Source organism: Stegastes partitus, unplaced genomic scaffold (assembly GCF_000690725.1).
Source record: "Stegastes partitus isolate 25-593 unplaced genomic scaffold, Stegastes_partitus-1.0.2 Scaffold351, whole genome shotgun sequence".
In the NCBI taxonomy this organism is placed as follows: Eukaryota; Metazoa; Chordata; class Actinopteri; family Pomacentridae; genus Stegastes; species Stegastes partitus.
The window spans coordinates 315,111-338,303 of NW_007578082.1; the positions used below are offsets into that span (position 1 = coordinate 315,111).

At 42.1% G+C, this 23,193-nt stretch overlaps 1 protein-coding gene across 2 annotated transcripts in view; it reads left to right on the forward strand.

Moving 5' to 3' along the window:
• The window catches only part of ralgapa2 (Ral GTPase activating protein catalytic subunit alpha 2), a 102,030-nt gene that overhangs the window by 45,550 nt on the left and 33,287 nt on the right, over nucleotides 1–23,193 (forward strand). For both annotated transcript variants that reach the window (XM_008284193.1, XM_008284194.1), the window contains 16 exons: nucleotides 624–809; nucleotides 1,582–1,775; nucleotides 2,079–2,177; nucleotides 3,812–3,967; nucleotides 7,799–7,927; nucleotides 9,332–9,460; nucleotides 10,596–10,654; nucleotides 10,830–10,938; nucleotides 14,192–14,302; nucleotides 14,540–14,608; nucleotides 14,885–15,022; nucleotides 17,359–17,536; nucleotides 19,354–20,188; nucleotides 20,839–20,910; nucleotides 21,708–21,831; nucleotides 21,945–22,100. In XM_008284193.1, the coding sequence (XP_008282415.1) occupies nucleotides 624–809; nucleotides 1,582–1,775; nucleotides 2,079–2,177; nucleotides 3,812–3,967; nucleotides 7,799–7,927; nucleotides 9,332–9,460; nucleotides 10,596–10,654; nucleotides 10,830–10,938; nucleotides 14,192–14,302; nucleotides 14,540–14,608; nucleotides 14,885–15,022; nucleotides 17,359–17,536; nucleotides 19,354–20,188; nucleotides 20,839–20,910; nucleotides 21,708–21,831; nucleotides 21,945–22,100 (2,744 nt within the window). The remainder of the gene's footprint in view (nucleotides 1–623; nucleotides 810–1,581; nucleotides 1,776–2,078; nucleotides 2,178–3,811; nucleotides 3,968–7,798; nucleotides 7,928–9,331; nucleotides 9,461–10,595; nucleotides 10,655–10,829; nucleotides 10,939–14,191; nucleotides 14,303–14,539; nucleotides 14,609–14,884; nucleotides 15,023–17,358; nucleotides 17,537–19,353; nucleotides 20,189–20,838; nucleotides 20,911–21,707; nucleotides 21,832–21,944; nucleotides 22,101–23,193) is intronic.

Sequence of the window (23,193 nt, forward strand, 5' to 3'; positions counted from 1 at the left end):
AAACGTCTGTCTGTGATGTAAAGCTGGTTTGATGCATGCAAGCAATAGAACAGATTATAAGAGGAACTCCTCTGTAACCATTCGGCACAGAGATGAAATAGTTTTGAAGAGGGCAGCGACTTTGCAGGTTTATCTGGGGTGTGTCGCATCTAATTCAGGTTTGGATGGATGGATGGATGGATGGATGGATGGATGGATGGATGGATGGATGGATGGATGGATGGATGGATGGATGGATGGATTAGTCATAGCTGGGTAAAGCAACCCAATATCTGCCACTGTACTTTTTTGACTAAGCCATTTAATCTTTTAAATCTGCTCACAGCTTGCGTTCTTTTGGAATTTTGTGAAAGGAAAAGTGACCTGTGGTTTCATTTATGGTTTTTATTTGCACTTATCTGTATTCTCATGGACAAAAAAAATCTAAACATCGCTTCAGCTTTAAACCATTTGCCTTTTAGTCTACTCACTCCATCATTATTGATGGACAAGTTGTAGTTCCCCCTCTACCCTTCCCACCCTTCTATGTGAACTTCTGTCTGTGTTTCCTACATTGTGATCATAGTGTCCCTGTGCTCCCGTCCTCAAACCCAGTTTTATCCCTTTCCCCTTGTCGTTTTTAGGTCCCGAGTGTGCCTTCCCTCCCCACTCTGCACCCTCCTACCACCACCACCACCACCAAAACCACTACCACTACCCCCAGAACCCCCCCGCTTCACCAGCCCTGCTGGTGCACACAGAGTGCCCGCGGGACTGCCCCCTGGACGACACCATGCATCAGTCTGTCTTACACATGCCACACCACTTGGGTACTGCTCCCTAGCTGCTACTCATCATATAGACCATAGAGTCTTCATTTACCATCCACTCTCGCTGCTCTATATTTCAGCCTTACCATGACTTCTGTTTCTTGCATCACACTATTCCATTTTTTGTGTTTTTTTCTCTCACACACATAACAAATCCTGTTTAATTACTTGACTACATAATATATTAAACTACTTTTTTGGTTCTTTGGAACCACACATAATTTTGTGAGTCTTATATTAATGGGGCAACAAGTTTTACTCAAAGAGTGGAGAAAAACTTCATTTTAATGTAACATCAAATCTGCTACACGATCCATTTCTGTCATTTCCAGGCCTTTACTCCCTCCAGTTCTCATTAGTCTTCTGCAGCCCACTAGGTGGCACTGTCCTTCCACACTTCATTTGGATGATGCATGTGATTTGTGCCAGTTTCCCAAACGTGTTTCTGTGCTTTAATCACTTAAGTAGGACAAATACATTTGGGAAAATGCACAGAAAAAATACGGATTTGGTCAACAGCTGCTTAAACAATGACGAAGATGGCTATGAGGATCTTTTAGTATATTTTAGCAAATACTAAATCTTAAAGTGCTTTAATCATCGTTCCTCTGCATTTGTTGACTGAATCCAATCTTCTCAATAAAATGAAATCTGGTTCACTTTGTATTGGGTACGACAAAGTACAAGTATAGCTGTTGCCAAATAATTTATTCTGTGACCTAAACCACCCAAAACGCTCTCTCTCTCTCTCTCTCTCTCTCTGGCCGTGCAGACAGTAGTGAGTGTCTGGCTGATGATGTCAGCATCATTGCCGGTGGGACTCTGACTGGTTGGCATGCTGATTCTGCTTTTGTCCTGTGGAGGAGAATTTTGGGTATCCTGGGAGATGTCAACAGCATCCGCTGCCCCAGAATCCATGCCAAGGTCTTCTCCTACCTCTATGAGCTCTGGCACAAGCTGGCCAAGGTACAGTTAAGAGACAAACACCCCCATGTGTATAAGGTAGAAAGCATATATATTTTTACTCCTTAAAATAAACGTAGTTGGCATTATCTTTAAGTACACAGTGACATCACTTAACTTACTGTTAAATGATGATGGCTTTCAAGTGATCATTGCATGAAAGGCAGATGTTGTAAGGATCTAATTAGGTTGATGGGGATGACATTTTAGCCGAGGCTTTATCCTTTCCTTTCTCACACAGAGATTCTTATAAAGATTGAATGCGATGGTTGTGTTCATTTACTGAAGTTCAGTGTGTGCTTACAGATCCGGGACAACCTAGGGATCAGTGTGGACAACCAGTCCTCTCCTCCCCAGCCTGCTTTCATCCCTCCTCTTCGAATGCTTGCGTCCTGGCTCTTCAGGGTATGAACAACACATAAGCACAGCAGACAACATTCAGAACACTTACAATAATCAAACCACTGAGGCCCGAAGTAGTTTCTGCCTGTTTTCTACTCCTGCCACATTTTTACTCACTGCAGGCTCATTTTTCACTGCAATATAAAGTTATGTACCTCTATGAAAACAGCACAAATGTGGCTAAAGCTAGAAAGAACAAATGCCCTTTGTGCAGTGTGACAGAGTTACAATGCCATAAAATGAAACAAAAAAAAAGAAAGTTGATTTGTTCTTGTAGTTGTTAAAAAACCTGCTACCAGTACTGGGAAATAAATGGTGACTCTTCATACTATAGATACTTAACTGATTTCATTTGGAATGTGTTTCCAGCTCTTTCTCCTTTCTGTTCTGTGTAAACACAGCCGGCAGTCAAGCCTAAGTCACCCAAAAATAATTTTTGTCACATGACTGTTGGTCACAGCTGATTCACTAATCTGTCCTCAGTTGTGCCAGGAAGTATGGAATTAGTTTAGTTTTTCACATTTTTAAATGAGACTTTGGATAAAGCGACTTGAATGAAATATCATGATTTTAAGTTTAGATTTTATCAGAGCGGCAAGTCACACACAAATGTTCAAAAATAGATCGTTAAAAATACAACAATTCTATTTGTTTTTACTGTTTGTTGTCTATGGGTCTGATGATGGTGTAGCTTTTGTGAGAGGGTTAAGACTGTGAATTAAACTGCATTGTAGTTTAGTAGGTGTACAACTGCTAAAAGTAAAAATCACAGCATTTTCATTCAATGGTATTTAATTTGCTCCAACATCATTAATATACCTCATTCAACTGTTTTAGAGATTAAATTAGATTAGATAGAACTTTATTGATCCCTTTGGAAGGGTACCTCAGGGAAAATGTTGTTCTAGAAGCAGCACAACACCGACAACGACAGTAGCACACATCAGTTAAGAAAAGAAAGCAGTAAACAAGGAAACAAAGGAAACAAACTGCTAGATAGGACAGCAGCACGGCGTAATAATAGTGATAATAATAATAGTAGTAGTAATAATAGCAATGTAAATAATAATGGTAATAATACTACTAATAAAAGTAATATGCTATATAATATAATAACAATTAGTGTAGTTATGGGTAATTATAGTTGAGTATATAAAATATAAAGAAGTTTTGGATATATATTGAAATATATATCTATAAAGAACATAAGTAAATATGTATCCAAATAAATAAATATATATGCAATGAAATATAATGAAATACAGGGTGGGTTTTTTGGGGGGAAGAATCCTGTAATGCTCAGGAAGCAATCAGATTACATTTCTTTTAGCCACTAATATCAAGCATTAAACCAGACTGAATGGTTAACACCTTAGCAGTGTCTATTTGTACTGTTTGGGCAGATTTATAAAAACAAGAACTTCATATTGGCAATTGAAAATGTGCAGTTTGTCTCTCTGGTGGGGAACAATGAGAGTTATCACATCAAATCAATCCAGTGGTGGAAAGTTTATGCAAAACGAAAGAAAAAGAACAAAATTCATCAACTTCTTAAACCACTTCTGCAGCATTCAACGACATGTCAGAGTCTTCGATGCCTCACAGTAACGCCCAGATGTTCTGTCTGTCCTCCACAGGCCACCATGTTGCCGGCAGAGTACAAGGCTGGCAAGCTGCAGGCCTACAAGCTGATCTGTGAGATGATGACCAGACACCAGGATGTGCTCCCTAACAGCGATTTCTTGGTGCACCTCTACCACATCATGCACAAGGGCTTCACCAGCGATGATCAGGTACGACCAGCAGGTGGCTTCTAAAGTACGGCTGGCAGTTAGTTTGTTTTTTAACCAGTAGATGGCGCCTCAGTCCAGCTGATATGCAGTGACCCTGTTTAAAAAAAAAACTGGAAAAGAATCATTTGTAGTTGCCAATTTGCGATGTACTTTTTAATGTCTGATTACGGTATTACTTCATCATGTTTCCTATTCAACTCGTGGTTTTTGCTATACTTCAGGTGAACCGTTTGCCCTTAGTGTGTGCACTTAATAAAGTGTACCAATTAATGTATTTGGGATTAACTTGATGACAGTTACTGGCAGGAGTGAAGACAGGTCCAAAAGGTACATGACTGTGGCTCAATATTTAAAAAACATTCCGCCAACCAGTGGTGGTGAAGAATGCTACTGTGTTTTGGCATCCTCTGCTTTTTTTTTTTTTAGCCACACCCTTCCTCATATTTAAATCTGGCATTGCTCCATATTGCTCTATACAAAGCTGAGTGGAGATGAATGGAGGTCTCCAAAACAAAGGACAAGGATTAAAAAAAAAAAAAAAAAAGTGTGTGTGTGGATAAGGGATGCAAGTGAATGTATGTACGTATGCTTGTGTTTAGGGGGAAGAAAATAAAAATTGTATTATAATTTATATATTTGTACATATATATAAAAAAATACGTGCCCTCCTGGCTGGGTTTCTATAGCGGCTTGGCAGTGCGACAAGCTTATTAGAATGTTTTCCATGTCGTTAAATAATGTTTTGAGCCCCTGCCGTGTATACGTGATTAATTAAGGATTGACGTCTGTCGCGCTCCGTTAGACTGACACGTCGGCCGGGGGCCCAGAGTAGACTGGCCTGCCTGCCTGCCTGCCTGCCTGCCTGCCTGCCTGCCTGCCTGTGTGTACGCGAGTGTGTGTGAAGGAGTGGGAGGGGAGCCTAGGGAACGTAGTGGTAGAGTAGAGCAATGAGGGGGGCACACTGAGGGACCAGGCAGCATTCTCAAGCTTTTGTTGTGGCTCTGTATAATGCGTTGGGGGGCCAGAGCCAGGCTGGCCACTGAAGCATGCTCAAATTGGCCGGAGAAAAGAGTCCTCACGCCACACAATAGAGGACAGCCGCACGCCTGCTTAACATAAGAAAGTGGCTCTTATTCTCCCCCTCCACCTTCATCTGTGCCGTCACCCCCACCCTCCAATTAACATAAAAAAAAAAAAAAAAAAGGGAAAAAAACACTTTGTCAAATATTTTCAAATCATGCATGTATATATATATTTAAGCATCTTTTGTATACGTGGATGTTTCACTTAGTTTACATGATTGAAGTTACTGTTGGTGCAGACTAGTGAGGAAGTCACCTGATACGATTGTACATGTGCTATATTTAAGTTAAACATATTGTTAGTGTTTGGTTTAGTATTTTACGTACAGTAGTTTTTACATGTTTGTATGTTTAAATAGTCTCATTTCTATGTTGAGTGCTTCCTTTAGCCTACCTGTCTGTCCAGTAACAAAACATGCCTTAAACAGCCATGGTTTATAGACTACAAGGGGAATCCCAGTGTAAATCCTCACCACTAAAATCAACCAAGCTTAGAAGGAAATGACAGTTCCCTTGGAGGGATTCTCCTTCCAACTGACAGAGTGCCAAGGTCAGGGCTATTGTCCTGATTGTCTGTCATTCTCTGGTCACTGGTCTCACAAAGGCATGACCGTAGCACAAAAGCAGTAATCTGTCTAATAGGTCCACAATCTGGACTGCAATAGTCAACAGCGTATTTTGTGAAATATAGTGAAGTGCACACAAAGCTTTTATGTATTTATTCACTTTGCATTCTGTAGGTGAGCGAAAACATCAGTCATTTACTTAAAAACACCCATTAGACTTGACAGCACTGACACGTAGCACCATAGGGGCAAGTCGATAATCAGTCTTTCCACCTACGCAAAATTAGCTACTCCTTAACTTAGCTCCTTTTGTCACAACAAAAACGAGAGGTCTTGTGTAATTTATATACTGTCAGATTAAAATGTCAAGGTTGATTGCACGATCACAGATGTGGCTTTTAATTAAACATGTCGCCTCGTAGTCATGCAGGTGGCTTGTGTCGCTTCCTAACAGCTTGTGAAGTGAAACAGGGTGTGAACTGCAACAGGTAATCCGTCCCACACTAAACTGGATATGACCATGTTTAGCAAATGAGACCGAAAAATGTGTGATACTGTGCAGAGTGATGAAATGCCAGAGTGAACCCCGTCACCCCAGGGGCCAGCAGGTGGAAAGCGTGTGCTTTCCTGGAGATGAGGCCACATAAAAAGGCCCGAGGTGGTTCTATTCAGAGTTACGTTAATGCACCTTTTGTTGATGCAGGGGCCATTCCTACTGCCAACACAGCACCACATGCGGTTATTCCCATTCCACATTTCTCAATTCTGATTTCTATACACACACCTCAAATCAGGTTCTCTGTACTTCCACATACAATTGAAAGCACTTTGCATTCTACATTTGTGGCTTCCTCTAAAATGCTCATTTCAGGCAATCAAGAAACAGTTTGTTGCCTGCTAATTACCTCTGACTGCACTGCACATTATGCTTCAGAGGTCAATTACCAACAAAATGAGGGTAAAATGGGCCCTCAATCCTAAAGCTCTTCCCACCAATTTTCCACATGCAGCGCTGGTGTTGGTTTGACTTCCTACTTATTGCCTCTGTGTGTTTATTCTATTCTTCTTTTGTTCACCTGCATTCCCTGTTTACCAAAGCTTTGGGTGATTAATGTCACAGATAGATAAGTGGTACAGTGTGTGTGCGTGCCTTTGTGTGTGCGATTGAGAGAGAGAGAGCGAGAGAGAGAGAGAAATTGTGTGCATGTGTTTTTTTTGTGAAGTCGCCCTTTGGTTGGGCTAGAAACAGGCTGATGTTTGAACTGTCTGATTTACACAAGTTTATGGCCAAAGACGGCAGGTGTTTCTAGCTTGGACCTTGCCTTTGTACACAGATATGCACATGCATGTGTCAGATAAGAGAATGAACAATCTTTCTGCCTCACCGCTGAGATGCTGCATTCTCATACCAACATGGTTTTTCATAAATAAGAGTATTTTCTCTGTCATTGGAGAGGGAATTTAAAAAAAAAAAAAAACTCCTTGCTTCAAGTCTAAATATAGCACGGACAACCTGTTAACATCTTTTCTGCTTTTGTCTAGCGTGGTATTACACTGTACATACTTAAGCAGTTTGTGGAGAACCCTCTGCGGTAGAGCATATGTCAGTACTGAAAGAGCACCCATCTGCCACTGAGCCGCTCGTACCTCAGAAAAACAATACCTTGTCTCTGTCTTTAATTACAGGTTTGCTTGTCTGTGTACATACATGTGACTCATGAAAGTTGAGGTCTTTTGTCCTCCCTCGTATCCACTGTGAACAATCCATCTGCTGCTTCTCCCGCTCTTTCTCTTCTGTCTTTCTTTCCCCACTCTCTCTTTTATGTCCTTTAGTGGCATGTACTGTTGAGTGCTTTACTCCCCTTAACACTTAAAATGCTTACTCTACCTGGCGAAGTGAAAAGCTTTCTCCCTGCCACGTCTCTCACATGGTAGCCCATTTGCAAAATATTTCTTACTACTTCATTCCACCCACATTAACAAGAACCTATGCTCATACCAAATGCAAGAAAAACCCCAGCTGTAACTGTAAACGTACTGGAGATTTGCAAAGAAATTCAGCTGAGTTATAATTCAGTGTGTTTATGTATCAAGTCAATTGCCTGTGTCTAATAACAGACATCAATGCAGAAAGGATTGTTTGCCTCCTATTAATATTTATGTGTGTCTATTCTTGTTATCAGGATGTTTTGAACACCATCATCCGCTCCTGCTCGCCTCGATTCTTCTTCCTTGGCCTGCCGGGCTTCACTATGCTAGTTGGAGATTTCATCACTGCTGCTGCCTGCGTCCTCACCTCTGACTCCTTAGAGGTAAAAAAAAAACAAACACCTAACATTCAGATTTATTGTGCGAATCATACACAGATGTATCACTCAGAAAAGAAGCTGTGAAATAAATATTCCGTATATATTTAAAAGTTTTCAGAAATGTCGAGTAATTCTGGGTGTACAAGAAGGATAAAAGGAATTCATGGTCACAAAGATTTCAATAAAATTCCAAGTCCAGAAGTCCAAGGCCCCCCTCATATGTAATGATCTATAGACCTGTTCCATTAATAACAAACTACGCTGTAGCATTTTCTTGACTTTTAACAATTCAAGTTGTTTTATGAAATTGAGGAGTAACAAAAGGAAAGTCTGAGGGACCAAATAGTACAAATGTTTGAAGCTTCTTTTATTTGTTTGGCTCACAAGAACATCAAGAATACAGTCTTTAAGTGCTGAGTCATGGTACATACATGTAGGAGAGAGCAACTATGGCTGGAATTAAACCCACAAATTATTTCCTTGTATTGAAATGTTATTGTTCATCATTGTTGTTCCTCCATCTTTGGGAACTAAATAAACATTTTGCGCTATCGACAGAAAAATGCACATTGTGGATATAAACAGAAGGTACAAATCTTTAGTTAAAGCTCTGTTAGAGGAGCAAAGATCAGTTAATTACAAATCTAACTAACTGCTGTGATTATCGAGACAGCTTCAATAAAGACACATAAGCAAATGAGCATGAAGTGTGTTAGTGGGACTTTGTCATGTTTAATTAATTTTGGAAACCAACCAGGTACTGTGGTCTTTTTCTCAGAATGAGTACACACAGGTGATGGTCCTACACACAATCTTTTGTAATTATCTGATAACATAGCTTCATGTGAACACACAGGCTCGCAGTGGACTGTGACCTGATGTGGAGCAATTAATCGAGATTATGTTGACAGACCAATACAATAAGCAGTCAGTGTTGACTTGTTTCCACTGAGCGCAGATTTAGACCTGAGCGTGGCTGAGTTAATGCGAACCGTCTCTTAACAACATGATATTTCAAGAACACCTTAGAGGGACATTTGCACGTGTGTGGTTTCCTCCTCTTTTGCTTGCCAAAAATCTTCATATCTTCCAGCATGGATTTATTACCTCTTTTTAGTTTCACAGCTGCTCATCAGGTGCAACATGTTCCATCTGCATTGGAGCTGCATCCACCGCGCATTTAATCATCCATTTTGTTGTCCAACGCCTACCATGTGTCACGTCTCTCTGTTCAACATGAGCAGAATCATGAATAAAGATCAAATTAATTCTGCTAGATCCCTTCAATCCTTTTCCCTTGGACAGTGACCTTCCTGTTTCCTGGGAGTGGGTTGTTTTCATATTGGTTTAAGACTCATGACAGCTTGTTTTTTGTGGTGTTGTTTTGTTTTTTTTCATCTCTGCCAGGCTCCAAGGATGGAGGCTCAGACAATCCTGGGCTCCCTTGTGTGTTTCCCCAACCTTTACCTTCAGATTCCTGTACTGCAGCATACGCGTGGCTCTGATGAAATCAATGTAGACAAAGAGGATATCAAGGTAAATAGTCAAGATGTGTGGTTTGGAGTACAGTGATGACTTTTAAAAGCGAAACCTGCTTCCTGTATCATTGCATATGAATTGCTCATCAGCTGTATGGATATAGTTAATCATATCTTAAACATGAACCCACATAGGATGTATAACATTACTGTTAAAGTGACAGCATCAGACATGTGTGACTGTTGTTACTGCTCATAGCTTCATTCCACACATAATACTTTCCATACACATGAGGTTTCACACTCCATCAAGTGACGCATAAAGCATGAGATCGTGTTGTCCATATATCCTGAATTTCCCTCTGGGATTAATAAAGTCAGGCTAAGTCTATATGTAGGAATGTCCCACGTCAGTAAGTCTTAGTAATCTTGTTGCATGCCTATCTGTTTACGCATCTACATACAGTTCAGACTTGTGTTGAAAGTGATGCATACATGTTACTAAAAGTACCGATCGACCTACTAAGATGGCCGTTACAACTTTTTCCTGAAAAGTGAGCAGGGTGCTCATTCAGACATAAATGTTCAGATGTCGTCCAGTTAACTGACAGCCGGTTCAGCCAGCAGTGTGGAACTTTTCTCTCCCTCTCTGGCAGTGACAATAATTACAAAAACGCTGCCAGCGCATGCACATGACGCAACCCTCACCTTCGAACGCTTTCTTTTTTTAACACTGTAATCTTTTATATAAACACTGAATTTATTTATCTTTTTATCAGAAACTTCTGAGACGTTTTCTTTTAGATGTTTTTGCGTCATACTCCAAGCTGCTGAATCCTAAACTGTTTTGGCTGCTACGGTATTCCCCTCTTCAGCTCTGGCAAACCATTCGTTGCTGTGTGACAACAAAGGCATTTCTACCATTGCGTCCAGTATACTGTGAAAAATAGCTAAATGTACCTGGTGCTGATAGGCTTAACCAGCATTGTGTAAACTTAACTGGCAAGTACCAGAATGTCACAGTGGGTCAGTTTCATGTAAAAGTCTCACACTGTAGCTTGAAGGATCATTTAATTTGACTATACAGTTGCATGTTACAGTGGATGGCATCACATTTTTAGGAACATTAAGAATGGACTTGATTGTAATTTGAGAACTAGTAGCAAACCTGTTGTGTTGTCTTTTCTATTTAGAATTATCTGGTCAACATCCTGCTGGAGACGGCAACGAAGGAACACTGTGAAGGGGCAAGGTAGGATTAGCAATAGTGGTGATACATTTGCTCTTATGTTACATTTGTCAGCTTGGTATGGCTCGGTCTCTACATGCATGTATGTATGCCTAAGGGAAACTAAATAGCTAATGATGACTCAGCATTTACTAGCCATTATCCTTAAGCTGATGTATGTTTGTACTCTGTCACTCAGGTGCATCGCTGTGTGCAGTCTGGGTCTGTGGGTGTGTGAGGAGCTAATGCAAAAGAACATCCACCACCAAGTTAAAGATGCCATCAATGTTCTGGGAGTAACACTAAAGGTTCGTGACCCTCTGATTCAGTGAAGCTTTATTGCATTGTGGACACATCATGTGTGTAGTATGTAGTAACACAATAAGACGTTTACCATGGGTTGTGTTAATTTCTTTTTAAATAGAAAGTAGATTACTAGCCACCGTGTCTTAAAACGAATAGATGCAGGAAGCTCTTTTTTGTTGTTTGTTTTACCATACAAGCCCTATAGTGTTTAGCTCTAACAAAAATGATAGTTGATTACATAAAAGGACTGCAGAACAATTTCAACATAGTGAGGGTCGAAAAAGTGTGAGAATAAAACATGTCCAGTGATGTGACTCATGGGTGTATTTTGGAAGAGCCCTCTTTTCTCTCTGAGTGAAGAGATGCAGAGAACCAGTAGAGGCTATGTGTGTGTATTTTTTTTTTTTTTTTTTTTTTTCCAGGGAAAAGGGTTTGGGGCGGTGGCGTAATTTCCAGGCTGCTCGCTCTCAGTAGATGTGGGCCAATTTAAGCAGCTACATCTCCCAGCTTCCTGCTCGAGCAACCCCCCTCTCTCTCCTCCTCCTCCCCCCTTCTCTAATGGAGCAGTAATCACTTCCCCGTACAACTTGACACACAGACTCAGCCAGCCCCAAAATAGAGGGTATAGGCTGGGTGGGGGATCTAGGGGGAAGAGTGGCACTGAGAGTCTCTTTTCTAAAAGCAGGTGCTGAACTCTCAGGGCCCCTTTTTGTGTTTGGCCATTTCTGCACTCCCCACATTGTCTGCCCTTGTTACATGTTGAGAGGCATTCAGCTGGAAGAAATGGGAAATTCTATTTCTCCACAAAGAATTTCAAATCACTGAAGAAATCCACATTTGAAAGAAAATTGTCAATAGCTCAATTCTTGCCTCCAATGAGTCTGGAGAAAATGAGCCATGGTTTGAAGTGAAATGAAATTATGCTGATTATCTGCACAGTAAGTGAAAAACTAAATTTAAGGAAAATTACCCCGAATTTTGTCACAGTCAGAGTGTTCCTAAACTTTTGTCACCGTCTTCAAGCGGCAATGTTCCTCTGCTGTTTTAGAATTTAGGTATTTAAGTAGCGCGGATGCATCAATAGCAGGTGGAGAACAAGTGACCCTTCCAAGGTGTTACTCTTGGTGGAACTTTGAAGTGTAGAAATTTGCAAATGCACATAGGTAATACTTTGTACATATGTAATTTATGCATATGTGAAGATGTGTCCAGTTTCGAAATGTGTAAAGAACCTTTCTTCTGACTGTACAGGCAACATTAAGATCACTATTTTTTATAGTTGCTTGTTTAAGTTACACTGGGGAGTCATCATTGGGCACCGCTTAGTTGTCTACAAATAGTTCCAATTGTATCCTAACTAATGAACTCACCGTTGAGTCATTTTAGCAGCTTTAATATTCAAAGTTATTCTGCTGTGTATGTACACATATATGCTGTTTATGTCTCTAAAGCATGAATATAGTGGCACGATAATAAGCTGAGCAGATTTTTAGTCCCAAGTTTGCCTTTATTTTGAAACTAGGAGGAGGAACTCTCAATTAAACTCATATTGATGAAACAAGAAAGAAAGCAAAACCGCCTCAAGACTATACAGTAGGTTTCAAAAGTCGGACGCCACTACCGAAGAGAGTTCAAGTTTGCATGCTGAGTCCTCAAGCCCGGTCTCCACATGTTTCTGCAAAACCTGATAACCCATCATGTCCCAGCATAATGTGCCAATGTTCCAAAGAGCTTTTTGTGACGTTGACCTCCCATCTCTCAAAACACGCTGTGACCCCACCAAAATGCATCGCACAGGTGTTTACACAGATGATGAATTGGAAGCGTTGAATTGAAGCGTCCTGTGGAGACATATCATAAGGCTAAAAGGCAATATAGTGTTTTTTTTCTCTAAGCAAAATCGCTGCACCAAGCGTCTTTTTTTTTTTTTTTTTTTTTTAAGAGTGCTCCGCCTTTTTTGTGCAGCCACTCTGAGCACTTCCAGTAGAAAATCTGTGAACTTCTCCGAAAGGCGCCGGTGTCCTCACTTTCGCTCCTTTTAAGGCAACCAATCATATGGGTGGGACTCGTCACCCTGGTAAGAAAATGGAGGAGAAGCTTTTTCTGCGCGTCTGTCTATCCCGAACTGTGTGATATGTCAGACAGGAATTATCACAATGAGAGGCGATGCTAGTCTACCATACAATGGCAGTTAGAGTGGTGATATGTTGTCATAGAAACAAAACCAATGCGCTTCCTTCCAACACTTTTTTTTTTTTGATGAAGGGCTGGGATGAAGCGCTCCCCAGTGCTCTGCCAGCACTTTTCTGTCAGAGAGAAAACATTACATGGATACATGTCCTCACCCCACCCCAAGCGTTTGTCTTTGCTTCCCCCTCCTGAGAAGTGGTTTCGAGACCACTGCTCATCCTCCGAGACCACTGCTAGACAGCCGTCTTTTGACAGGACTTTTGCTGATTTGAGTCATGCATTCTTTATGTGGCAAATTCTGTATCTGTGATGAAGCTGCTTTTCTATCTCTCAGTGGGCAAAGCTTGTTGTACTGATCTTCTGATGGCATGCTCACTTTTGCTCTGCCTCGTCCCGCTTTGGATGCTACCAATCCACTTTTCTCAAAGCGTTTCAGAGCACTATACATTGCCCCCTTACAAGCCCTCTGCTAGCTCGAGCTGTGATTTGACACTGAGAAAGGCCCTCTTTGCTCAGAATCACAATCTGACTTCTGACACTAGTTCTGATGCCAAACAAAGTTCTGCTAGAAACTTTATTTACGCGAAGGTTTGGGGTTGATTTACTCAAATAAACCTCTGATGAGTCAATCAAATCAAGGGTCGAATGAACACTTGAACTCAAGGGAACAAGATGATCTGATGTCTTGTGCAAAGGAGACAACATGGTCAGTGCTACAAAGTTGTTTGAATTTGCTGCATTTAGTGCAGCATCTTAAATAGAGACTGAAGACAGTATTGATGCGGCAAAATATCGTGCCACTTCCTTCCTCTCTAGAAGGATTAATTTTTATTTTATTTTACATAGTCAAGCGTCTTGTGTTTTTAAATGTTTCCCTCAAGCTTTCTGATTATATCCAATACATGCCCCATGTATAAAAATATTGCAGGTTTTCTATGTGCGCTCCGACTTTTTTTTACCACATTGCAGAGTAATATATGAATTGTTTCTATGTGTGTCTTACTTTGCTCATCAGGATCAAGTTAATTGTTATTCAGTTCTTACAACGTTCCCTTGTTTTTCCAGTTCGGGAACAAAGCAGTGGCTCAAGTGGCCTGTGACGTGTTTCAGCTGCTCATCTCTCACTGGGAACATCTCCAGAGGTTGGAGTCCGCTCTCCCGAAGAAAATTATCGAGGTGACATACGCACACGTGCACACACGCAGCAACATTGTACCTGTGTTATCGTATTACAGATAAGACGAGAAATTCCCATTAAGTCATTTTACCTTTTAAGTGCAAGTCTTACACAAATTATTACCTCATGCATATGCATACTCCACATGGTGGTTTTACGTTTATACAACCCTGACTCAGCTGATGAATAGGAGTGTGTCATCCAATTATCTTTATCCTTGTTTTGTCCCTACACAGATCTTTGTGGCCACAATAGCCTTTTTGTTGCCAAGCGCAGAGCACTCAACAGTGGAAGCAGACAAAAAGGTACATGTTGGAAAGGAGGAGACATGAAATGGCTGAGATCTAAAGGCCCTTGATCTATCATGTTGGAATGGTGCATTTGCACAGGAATGTTTCTACTGAAGTAATTTGTTGTCTTCTCTTTTCTTGTCTACCTCGCTCTGTCTGAATCATCTATCTTTGCTCAGCTCTCATGTTTTACCTGCTCCTAGTCTTTTTTTTTTCTATACTAATAATACACATTTTGTTTTGATGTTGGTCGACTGAACTGAATAGGGAACTTCTTTCTTCTAATCTCAGTTGATGGTGTCGCTGCTGCTCTGCCTGTTGGACTGGTGCATGGCCGTACCTCTGAGCCTGCTGCTGGAACCCATCACCATGCCCTCACTGGATGACCACACAGCCCACAAGGCCCCACTGCTGGACTACATTTACAGGGTGGGTGTCCTCAGTGACGGGGAGATGGGGAAAGTTTTTGCTGATTTATTTTTATTGTCCTTTGAAACCGTTGCCTGCAGACACAACAACTTCAGCTTTGACACTTCCACCCCCCACTGTACCACATGGGCTTGCAACTTTAATTAGACTCACCTCCACCGTGACCTTATGACTACGCCTCATTTAACATTATAGTGGTACAACAGCATCGAAGCACCCTCCACATTATAGTGGTACAACAGCTTAGAAGCACCCTCCATAGCTGACACGTGTGATTGGTGGTCATCATACGTAGGAGACCCTCACAGCGTTCTTTGCATTTAGCAGCATTTGTTTAAAACATGCAAAATATTCAGTATCCAATCTACGTCTGTTTTCGTCCCTCTCACTCTTTATTTTATGGTGTGACCCTGAGGATGAGGGCCAAGCTTCAGGCACAAATGAATGAGGTATTATTCATTCCCTCCTGTCTGGGCAGATGCGGTCAACGGCAGATCTTTGTAAGGATGTCACCCCTGATAAGAAATGGTCCAATTATTCAAACAGGACCCTTTGTCCAGTTGATAAGCTCAGGCTATAAACGCTTGTCCTGGAGATTTGAATGGAATATGTCTTAATATGAGAGAGACTGCAGCTGCTATGAAAGCAAAGACAATTAGGCATGATTGGTTGTCTATCGGCACACAAAAGAGACAGCCCCTCTCGGTTTCATTCAAGGCATCACAAGGTGTGACAATATTAATGTAATATCAAGACCAAAATCTATACATTTCCACAGACACGTCGGCTGCTAATTATTCTGCGTACCAACCACAGAATAATTTCTTGAATAGAATACATCTCGCTTTTATTTCGTCACTGGCAAGCATTACTGACGTGTTTTTTATGCGTCACCTTCATTTAAATACAATTTTAAGTTTAAAAAAAAGCTTGAAATCATTATTTTTTCCACGTCATCAAACTAAAAAAAAACTAATGAAAAAGCTGCCTTGCATCCCGAGATGCAGAGAAAAGTGATAAAAGTTGGTTTTGGTGATTAACAGCATGCACATTGTTGCAAAAAGTGACATTGCACTAGACCTTATTGGTTCACTGGGGTTCTGCTCAAGCTTCTCCATCTGCTCTCTCTGCCTGCTGCAGCAGCCAGCTGCACCACCCTTGTGTGTATATGTGTGCATGCATGCATGTTTATGTGTGTGAGGGAGAGAGAGAGAGAGAGATAGCACAGATAGGTACAATCTGCTTAGGTGCACATGTCTCTGCCTTTTTATTATTTGATTTATGTGTGTACATAGTGTACTCACATCTCCATACAGTATGTGCTTTTTCGAACTACAGTATGCTTATTTCACTGTGTGTTACCTTCCAGGAACTGTTGCTATGTGAAGTGCAGTCACTTAGTTGTCAAGCACAGCCGTGGGTTTTCCCCCCTCCCTTCCTACCTCTCTCCACAGAGGAACCTCTTTGGGGCTTTGGTGTAGCAGCTGTTTGGTTCAGGTCTTTTCAGCATCAAGCCTCCAATCCCTCCCCCATGCACCCAGAGGTCTGCTCAGTAGAATCATCCACATACTGTCTACATTGCCCCACACAATACTGTTTCACATGGCAGAGCCAGCCTGCCTCTCTGAGCGTCTCTCAGCCAAGTGTGAGCGTATGTGTGTACTGAATGGGATTAGCCTTTGCATGGCTTTACCCAAGTTGCTCCACTCTGAATAAGAGGCACCCTCATCTACATACATTAGGCATATGTTTCAGTCCCTCAAATGGTATCGTTACCTCCGCTCGTATTATATGCAATACAGGTGCGAGTGTGTGTACGCGCATGCATGTATATGTGGCTAAGCGTGCATGTTTGTGGTGGGAGCTGAGCACAAGGATAAAGTCTTAATTAAATCAAACAGTGTAAACCTGTCCAATGGCTGTAATCAACTGCCCCAGTGCGCCTTATCTAGCACTGCCAACGGATGCTCTGCCATCTGTTATGTAGATCGATACACTCACACATCACAGGAGAAATGGATTAGTGGCAATAAAGACCCTCTTTTCTTTCCCTCTCTCCCTCCCTCCCTCTCTCCCTCCCACCATAGCCTTATGATGTAAATAGACCATATATTCCCCTTTCACAGGCTCCTGGATCACGGCCATCGATAACAGGACAACACGAGCATCACTGTACATTGTCTTGCAAGACAACCCCATATCAAACAAGATCATGTTTATACACATTAGAGTCATAGTGCCTCACACTGTCACCTTGTAGAAAACTAGCCAGGCATTCTTTGTGTGGACATAATTACTAAGTTCTTTTTTTTCCCCTCTCCTGTTCTGTTCCTCAGGTGCTGCACTGCTGTGTGTCCGGTTCCACCCTGCACACCCAGCAGAGCCACTATCTCCTGAGTCTGTCAGATTTGTCCAGTGACTACGACCTCATGTTGGGTCAGGTTAAGAGCTTCGAGCCACCACCCTCCCAGACCACCACCACAGAGTTTGGCAACTTACTCACTGTAGCTGAGGGTAAGGTCACATGGGAGTAGCATCTCTCTATGGTGTGTTTGGGGACAGCTGAATGTCCTTTTTGACTACCTGGACTACAGATGTTAGGTTTACTGGGTGTGTAATATAGAGGCAGTAGTGATGGGTAACTGATCTTTTGGAACTGATAAATGTGGTAAAAATGAAAATCTTGGTGTTAATATGAGGAATAACACAAACTCCAACACAAAACTTTCTTTAACTGCTTTTCTTTGTGTATGTTTTGTATTTGTTTAATGAATGAGATCTTTTCCAAATAGATATAGATTGACTGTTGCGTGTGACATGTAACCAATCAGATGGTGCTATGGGTCAGACATTGCTTGAGAACACAGAGTGGCGACTACAAATAGAGAGAGGTGGCCACATGAAAGTAATACAATTTGAGCCTAACATATTTTATTGAAAACATGTTCAGAAATATTCGTATCCATAATTTGACAAATGTTGAATATTGAGCCAAATAATCAGACAAACCGATCTGTTAATCCCGAGTGTACACATGTACAGATACTTGGGTGAGAGTGAAAAAACTTGCAGTTAGTTGTTCATGCCAGCTGAGGATGACAATCCCTCTCCATGCTTCGACACACTACTTTCAGCTCCATAGTATACTTCTTACAGTATGGAGCTTCCCCACCAAAAAAAAATAAAATAAATCATCCAAAAAGGTTACAGGTAAAAGCTATCTCTAAGTAGCCCATCCATTTGGAGCCTCTCCATTAAATGTCAATATCTTATTAAAAGTATAAAAAGGAAATCAACCATCACAGGGAATGGAATGTTCGCATTAGTGCTCAGCCCTAAAGAGAAGACCCATTATGGGGTTTAGATAAAAATGCTGGGGTTTTTTTTCTTCTTTTTTTGTGACCTTGTGATTCCATTAGGCAATATATTCGTCTCTCTCTCTCTCTCTCCCTCGCGTCCTCAACTTCTAAAAAAGTCCCCAAAGCCCAAATACGCAGTGCAGTATCTACTGAAACAATGTAAGAAATTTGAACAGTAGCTTTTGTCAGGAAAATTTCATCACACTTGTGCTTTTTGGTGCACAGCTGCACAGTGTCTTGGTAGAAATAACAAAACACTATCAAAAGGGCAAACCAAAGAGTGCCGGCCTAGTTATATTCATGCCCTCACCTCATATTGATCAAGTCACATCAAAGGGCCAGTGCATCTCTAATGCAGCTTGGCCTGCTTTCTAAAGAGCTTTCTCCACTTTGATGGGGGATGATGGTATTGATAGCACTGTCACAATGCAAGAGTACATCTTCTTGTTTTTCCCACATCACTGCAGAATAAAGCATGCCACTTCTTTCACTTGCGAGTAAAAACATGTGCATTTACATAAATGCAATCCACAAAGTAGAGATCTATTCAGCAGCCTGTAAAGATGGTGGTTCTCATTAGTACTTGGCCAGTCTCAACGCTTATCCATTGTAAGAAGACTCAATGGGCTTTTCAAAGTTGTCTCTTATGATTAGATGCTACCTACTTAGAGGTGTGCTGGCCAAGCTATTGTGAGAAATGAATAAAGTACCCCTATTAGTAATCATAAATGAGATTTGGCTTTGTGTAAAAAGAGCTAATAGAGATGATAGCATGTCTACACACAAATGTGGGGCTTTTTAAGTATGGTTAGCAAAGTCTTTGTTCAATACATTATAAAAGATAGCCCCATGTGCAGCAGTATTCTAAACCCATCAGTAATATTTGCTCTTGATCACGTTTTACACTCACATGTATTTTCCTTCAGAGACGGTCTCAGTATTTTCATCCTCCTGCCCTTATTCTCCCACCAGAAAAGCGTCGCCGAAACATGGAGCTGATACCTCTGACAGCACGGATGGTCATGACACACCTGGTGAACCATCTAGGTCATCATCCTCTGAGCGGGGGCCCTGCTCTTCTCCACAGCCTAGTGAGCGAGAATCACGACAACCCGTACGTGGAGTCGTCCGAGCTGTCCTCGGAGGTCTTTAAAAGCCCCAACCTGCAGCTGTTTGTCTTCAACGACAGCACACTGGTGTCCTACCTACAGATCCCCGCTGAGACACCCACTGTTGGACAGCCCCCCCAACCCTCCTCCCAAGTGCGTGTCATTGTCCGGGACATCTCGGGCAAGTACTCGTGGGATGGTGCAATCCTTTACTGCACCACACAAGAAGACTCTGTCGATTTGGGAGTTTTTAGTGCAGTCGACCATCCTTCTTCTATGACCACTACAGTCCCTCACAGCAGAAACCAGCCCGCTTCTCCGATAAAGGGACCACACAAAGATCACTGCTCAGTCTCAGACTCCCTCTCTAACTGTTGTGAGGAGGATGAGATCGATGTTCTGGATACTCTTTTGGAGGACCTTGGCCACAGTAGCCCAGAATGCCTGCCCCAGCCACGTCTCAAGCTCAACCAGCCAGCCCCATCACCCCATGGCATGAACTTGGAGCAAGAGAGCGCCATCCTGGAAGCCATTCTCCGTCAGACCCAGCAGGAGGAGGAGCAAGTGAGGAGGTGGGATGCTGATGTCAGCTTTCGGGCTGCCTGCCAGAGGGAACCCTCCCACCAGGAACCAAAAGCTCCTTTTTACTTCTGCCGGCTGCTGCTCAATGATCTTGGCATGAACTCTTGGGATCGCAGGTATTACCAACTGAAATTGGCTGCAATCGTTAATCTGGTTTAGACTGTAAGAGAGAAAGAAAGAGACAGAGGAAAGAGGGATTGTGTGATGTAAATCAGGGATCTGATGCTGTTTTGTCATTCAGTGTAGTTATTCATCTACAAACAAAAGGAAAAAATGAAACACAAGATTGTGTTACGGATAATCTCTCCAGTCTGATACTAAGTTACCTTCATAGTCTTTAAAGTCACTTGTTGGCTCATTATTCAAAGAGTCAAAGAGTGAAGTTAAGAGCACATTGCAGCCTACAGCGTCTTAATCTCCTCTCCGCAGGATAAAAGTGCCCAACTGTTTTCACTAACGTCTACCTTGCAGTCACATCTTTGCAGTGCTACCCCGTAAATTAAAAGCTTACACCTCTTAATGGCGATGGTGCAAGACACACACAGCAAGTAGGAGATTGTGTTTTGCACCTGTGGATTTTTGCCTTTGACAAACAAAACTGCAGTACAAAACTTGGGTAGAAAACTTATCTTTTCCAACAGTTTCCTTGAGGTAAATTATTTTACAAGCGGCTGTTTATTGCTGACAGTGCGACACATTCTTGAGCTGAAGTTCATTTACACAATTGATGCAATTATGCCTAATCACAATTGTTTTTGTCAAACAGGAAAAGCTTCCATTTGCTGAAGAAAAACTCTAAACTCTTAAGGGAACTGAAGAACTTGGATTCAAGGCAGTGGTAAATGTGACTCTGATATTTTATATCATGTTGGTCCTGTAGAAACGAGGTTTGTCTGTGATATTTGTGAGCACAGTTGTCTGTCATTTAGTGCCCTTTTGCTAATCCTTAAAGTGCCACTGCAGCCCACAGACAAACTTGTTTCTAAACCAGTGAAATTTATTCTGGCTATAAGTCATGCAGTTTCCAGAATAGCTTCATATTGCTCCCTCCTCCCCCATGATTTTCCTAATCTGTGCCAACCCCTGGTGATCACAGCCCTGGAAGTCTCCCACTATCACTCTGGTTGTCCTTCTCTAACTGTCTCTCTCTTAGCCCAATCAATAAGTACTCCACACATTGCTAATGACAGGAGCTTATTAAAGAATGCCCTCAGGATTGAACCTTATTCTCCCAGATGGCCAGACTTGGTTGAGCAATAACAACCTGTGCGCAAGCATGCAGAGTGCCCTAAATCTACCCCGGCACAATGTACTGCCATGGCAACAGGGAAAGTAGAGAGGAGGACTTTGCTTCCATTCTTTTTAAAATCATGTTAAAGCCGGAGAGATAGTGGACAAATTTTGCTGGGAACCATGTTTTTATCTCATTCTGCTATTCTGATTTTATGCAACAACTCAATTGCACTTAGAGGCACAGTTTACCTTGATTAGCAAGGTGTAACTGTTTGAGTCATTGCATTCACATATTAAAGCATTTTCATCTGAAGTGGCTGAAGCTTTTCAAGTTCTACTATATTTGTAAAATTTGCCGCCGTGTTGTTCTTTTAATGGTGGCTGCTCTGTTTTGTTCTGTAGTCGAGAGACACACAAGATTGCTGTGTTCTACATTGGAGAAGGCCAGGAAGATAAGTGCTCCATCTTGTCTAACAGCGCCGGCAGCCAGGCCTTTGAAGACTTTGTATCTGGACTGGGATGGGAGGTGCAAACAACAACACCTTTAAAACAACACACATCCATAGTTGCAGCCTAAATATGCACACACAGATGCATAGGCACACTCAGAACACACTAAATTGTACGTGTATCCTTCAGGTGGACCTCGCCACACACTGTGGCTTCATGGGGGGCCTCCAGAGGAATGGCAGCACAGGTCTAACAGCTCCTTACTATGCTACCTCCACCGTGGAAGCCATCTTCCACGTCTCCACGCGTATGCCATCTAATTCCGATGACTGCCTCACCAAAAAGGTAAAAAGTTCGCTTGTGTTTTTGATGTGTTTTAACCTTGGTTTGCGATACATTTTGGCCGTGACATATGAAATACTGATTATTATAATAAAAAATAAAAATAATGCTTTGTCCATTTGATGCAGTGAAATGGCTACACAGCCATGACTGCCCAGAGCAGTATGTTGTTGTAGCCTTCAGCTCTGTGTTAAGCTGTGATCAGGAGGTGTGACTCCAGAGTGCGGGCATTGATTAGTGACCCTGGCCAGGAAGGCCTGAGGAGTAGAGAATCGCAGGCGCGTGAGTGAAGAGAGGGCATGTGCCGCTGTGGTAATGACTATGATTCTGCTAGCCCCTGCCCCCCTCCCTGTGTGCTGTGACCAGGGCCTGGATTCAGCCATTAGCTCTCCCTGCTAGGGCAGGCGCCGGCCGGATGCCGGCAGGATCCTTTTATCCAATTCCTGCTGCCGCCACAGGAGCGATCGATTGGGTTCTGCAGTGGGATTCTGAGCAGTAGTGCAGCAGTAGCAGTTAGCACGAAGAAATGAGCCGCAAGGCCCCTGCCCGTGCTGCCAATCTTCTCATATAGTACCCTGCTGAGAAGGGAAATTCATCAGGCTCTCCTCATATCCAACCACACTTCAGCCCTCAACAGACTCCCCCCCACCCCCCTTCTCCATTTCACAAATAATCCCCTACTCATTCCAAACCCATCCTGAACCTGTGCTTAGTGGCCACAAAAATTAGTTAGACTGAGGAAAGATTTTCACTTAGCTCGGCCAGAGTGAGGCGCTGGAGGGGTGGCCCTGCTCAGAGGGGAGTGTGCAGCCACTCCACTTTCATTCATTTCACCAGGAACTTCTGTAATTGCTCATGCGCACCTTGCACAGATCTCCAAACTAGCCACAGGTCCAACAGAAATTGGCAAGCTGGCTACATGTGCAAATGCTTCAGGAAAAAAAAAATGGGGGGAAAAAGAGAGGAGAAAATGGTATGAAGGATTGGAATGAGAAACAGGCTTTGTCTGTGTCCAAGTAGGATGTTTCTCTGTCAATTTAAAAATAACACTTTTAGTCCAGCAGTCACCCACTTTACTGCCTGTAACCATAGAGGC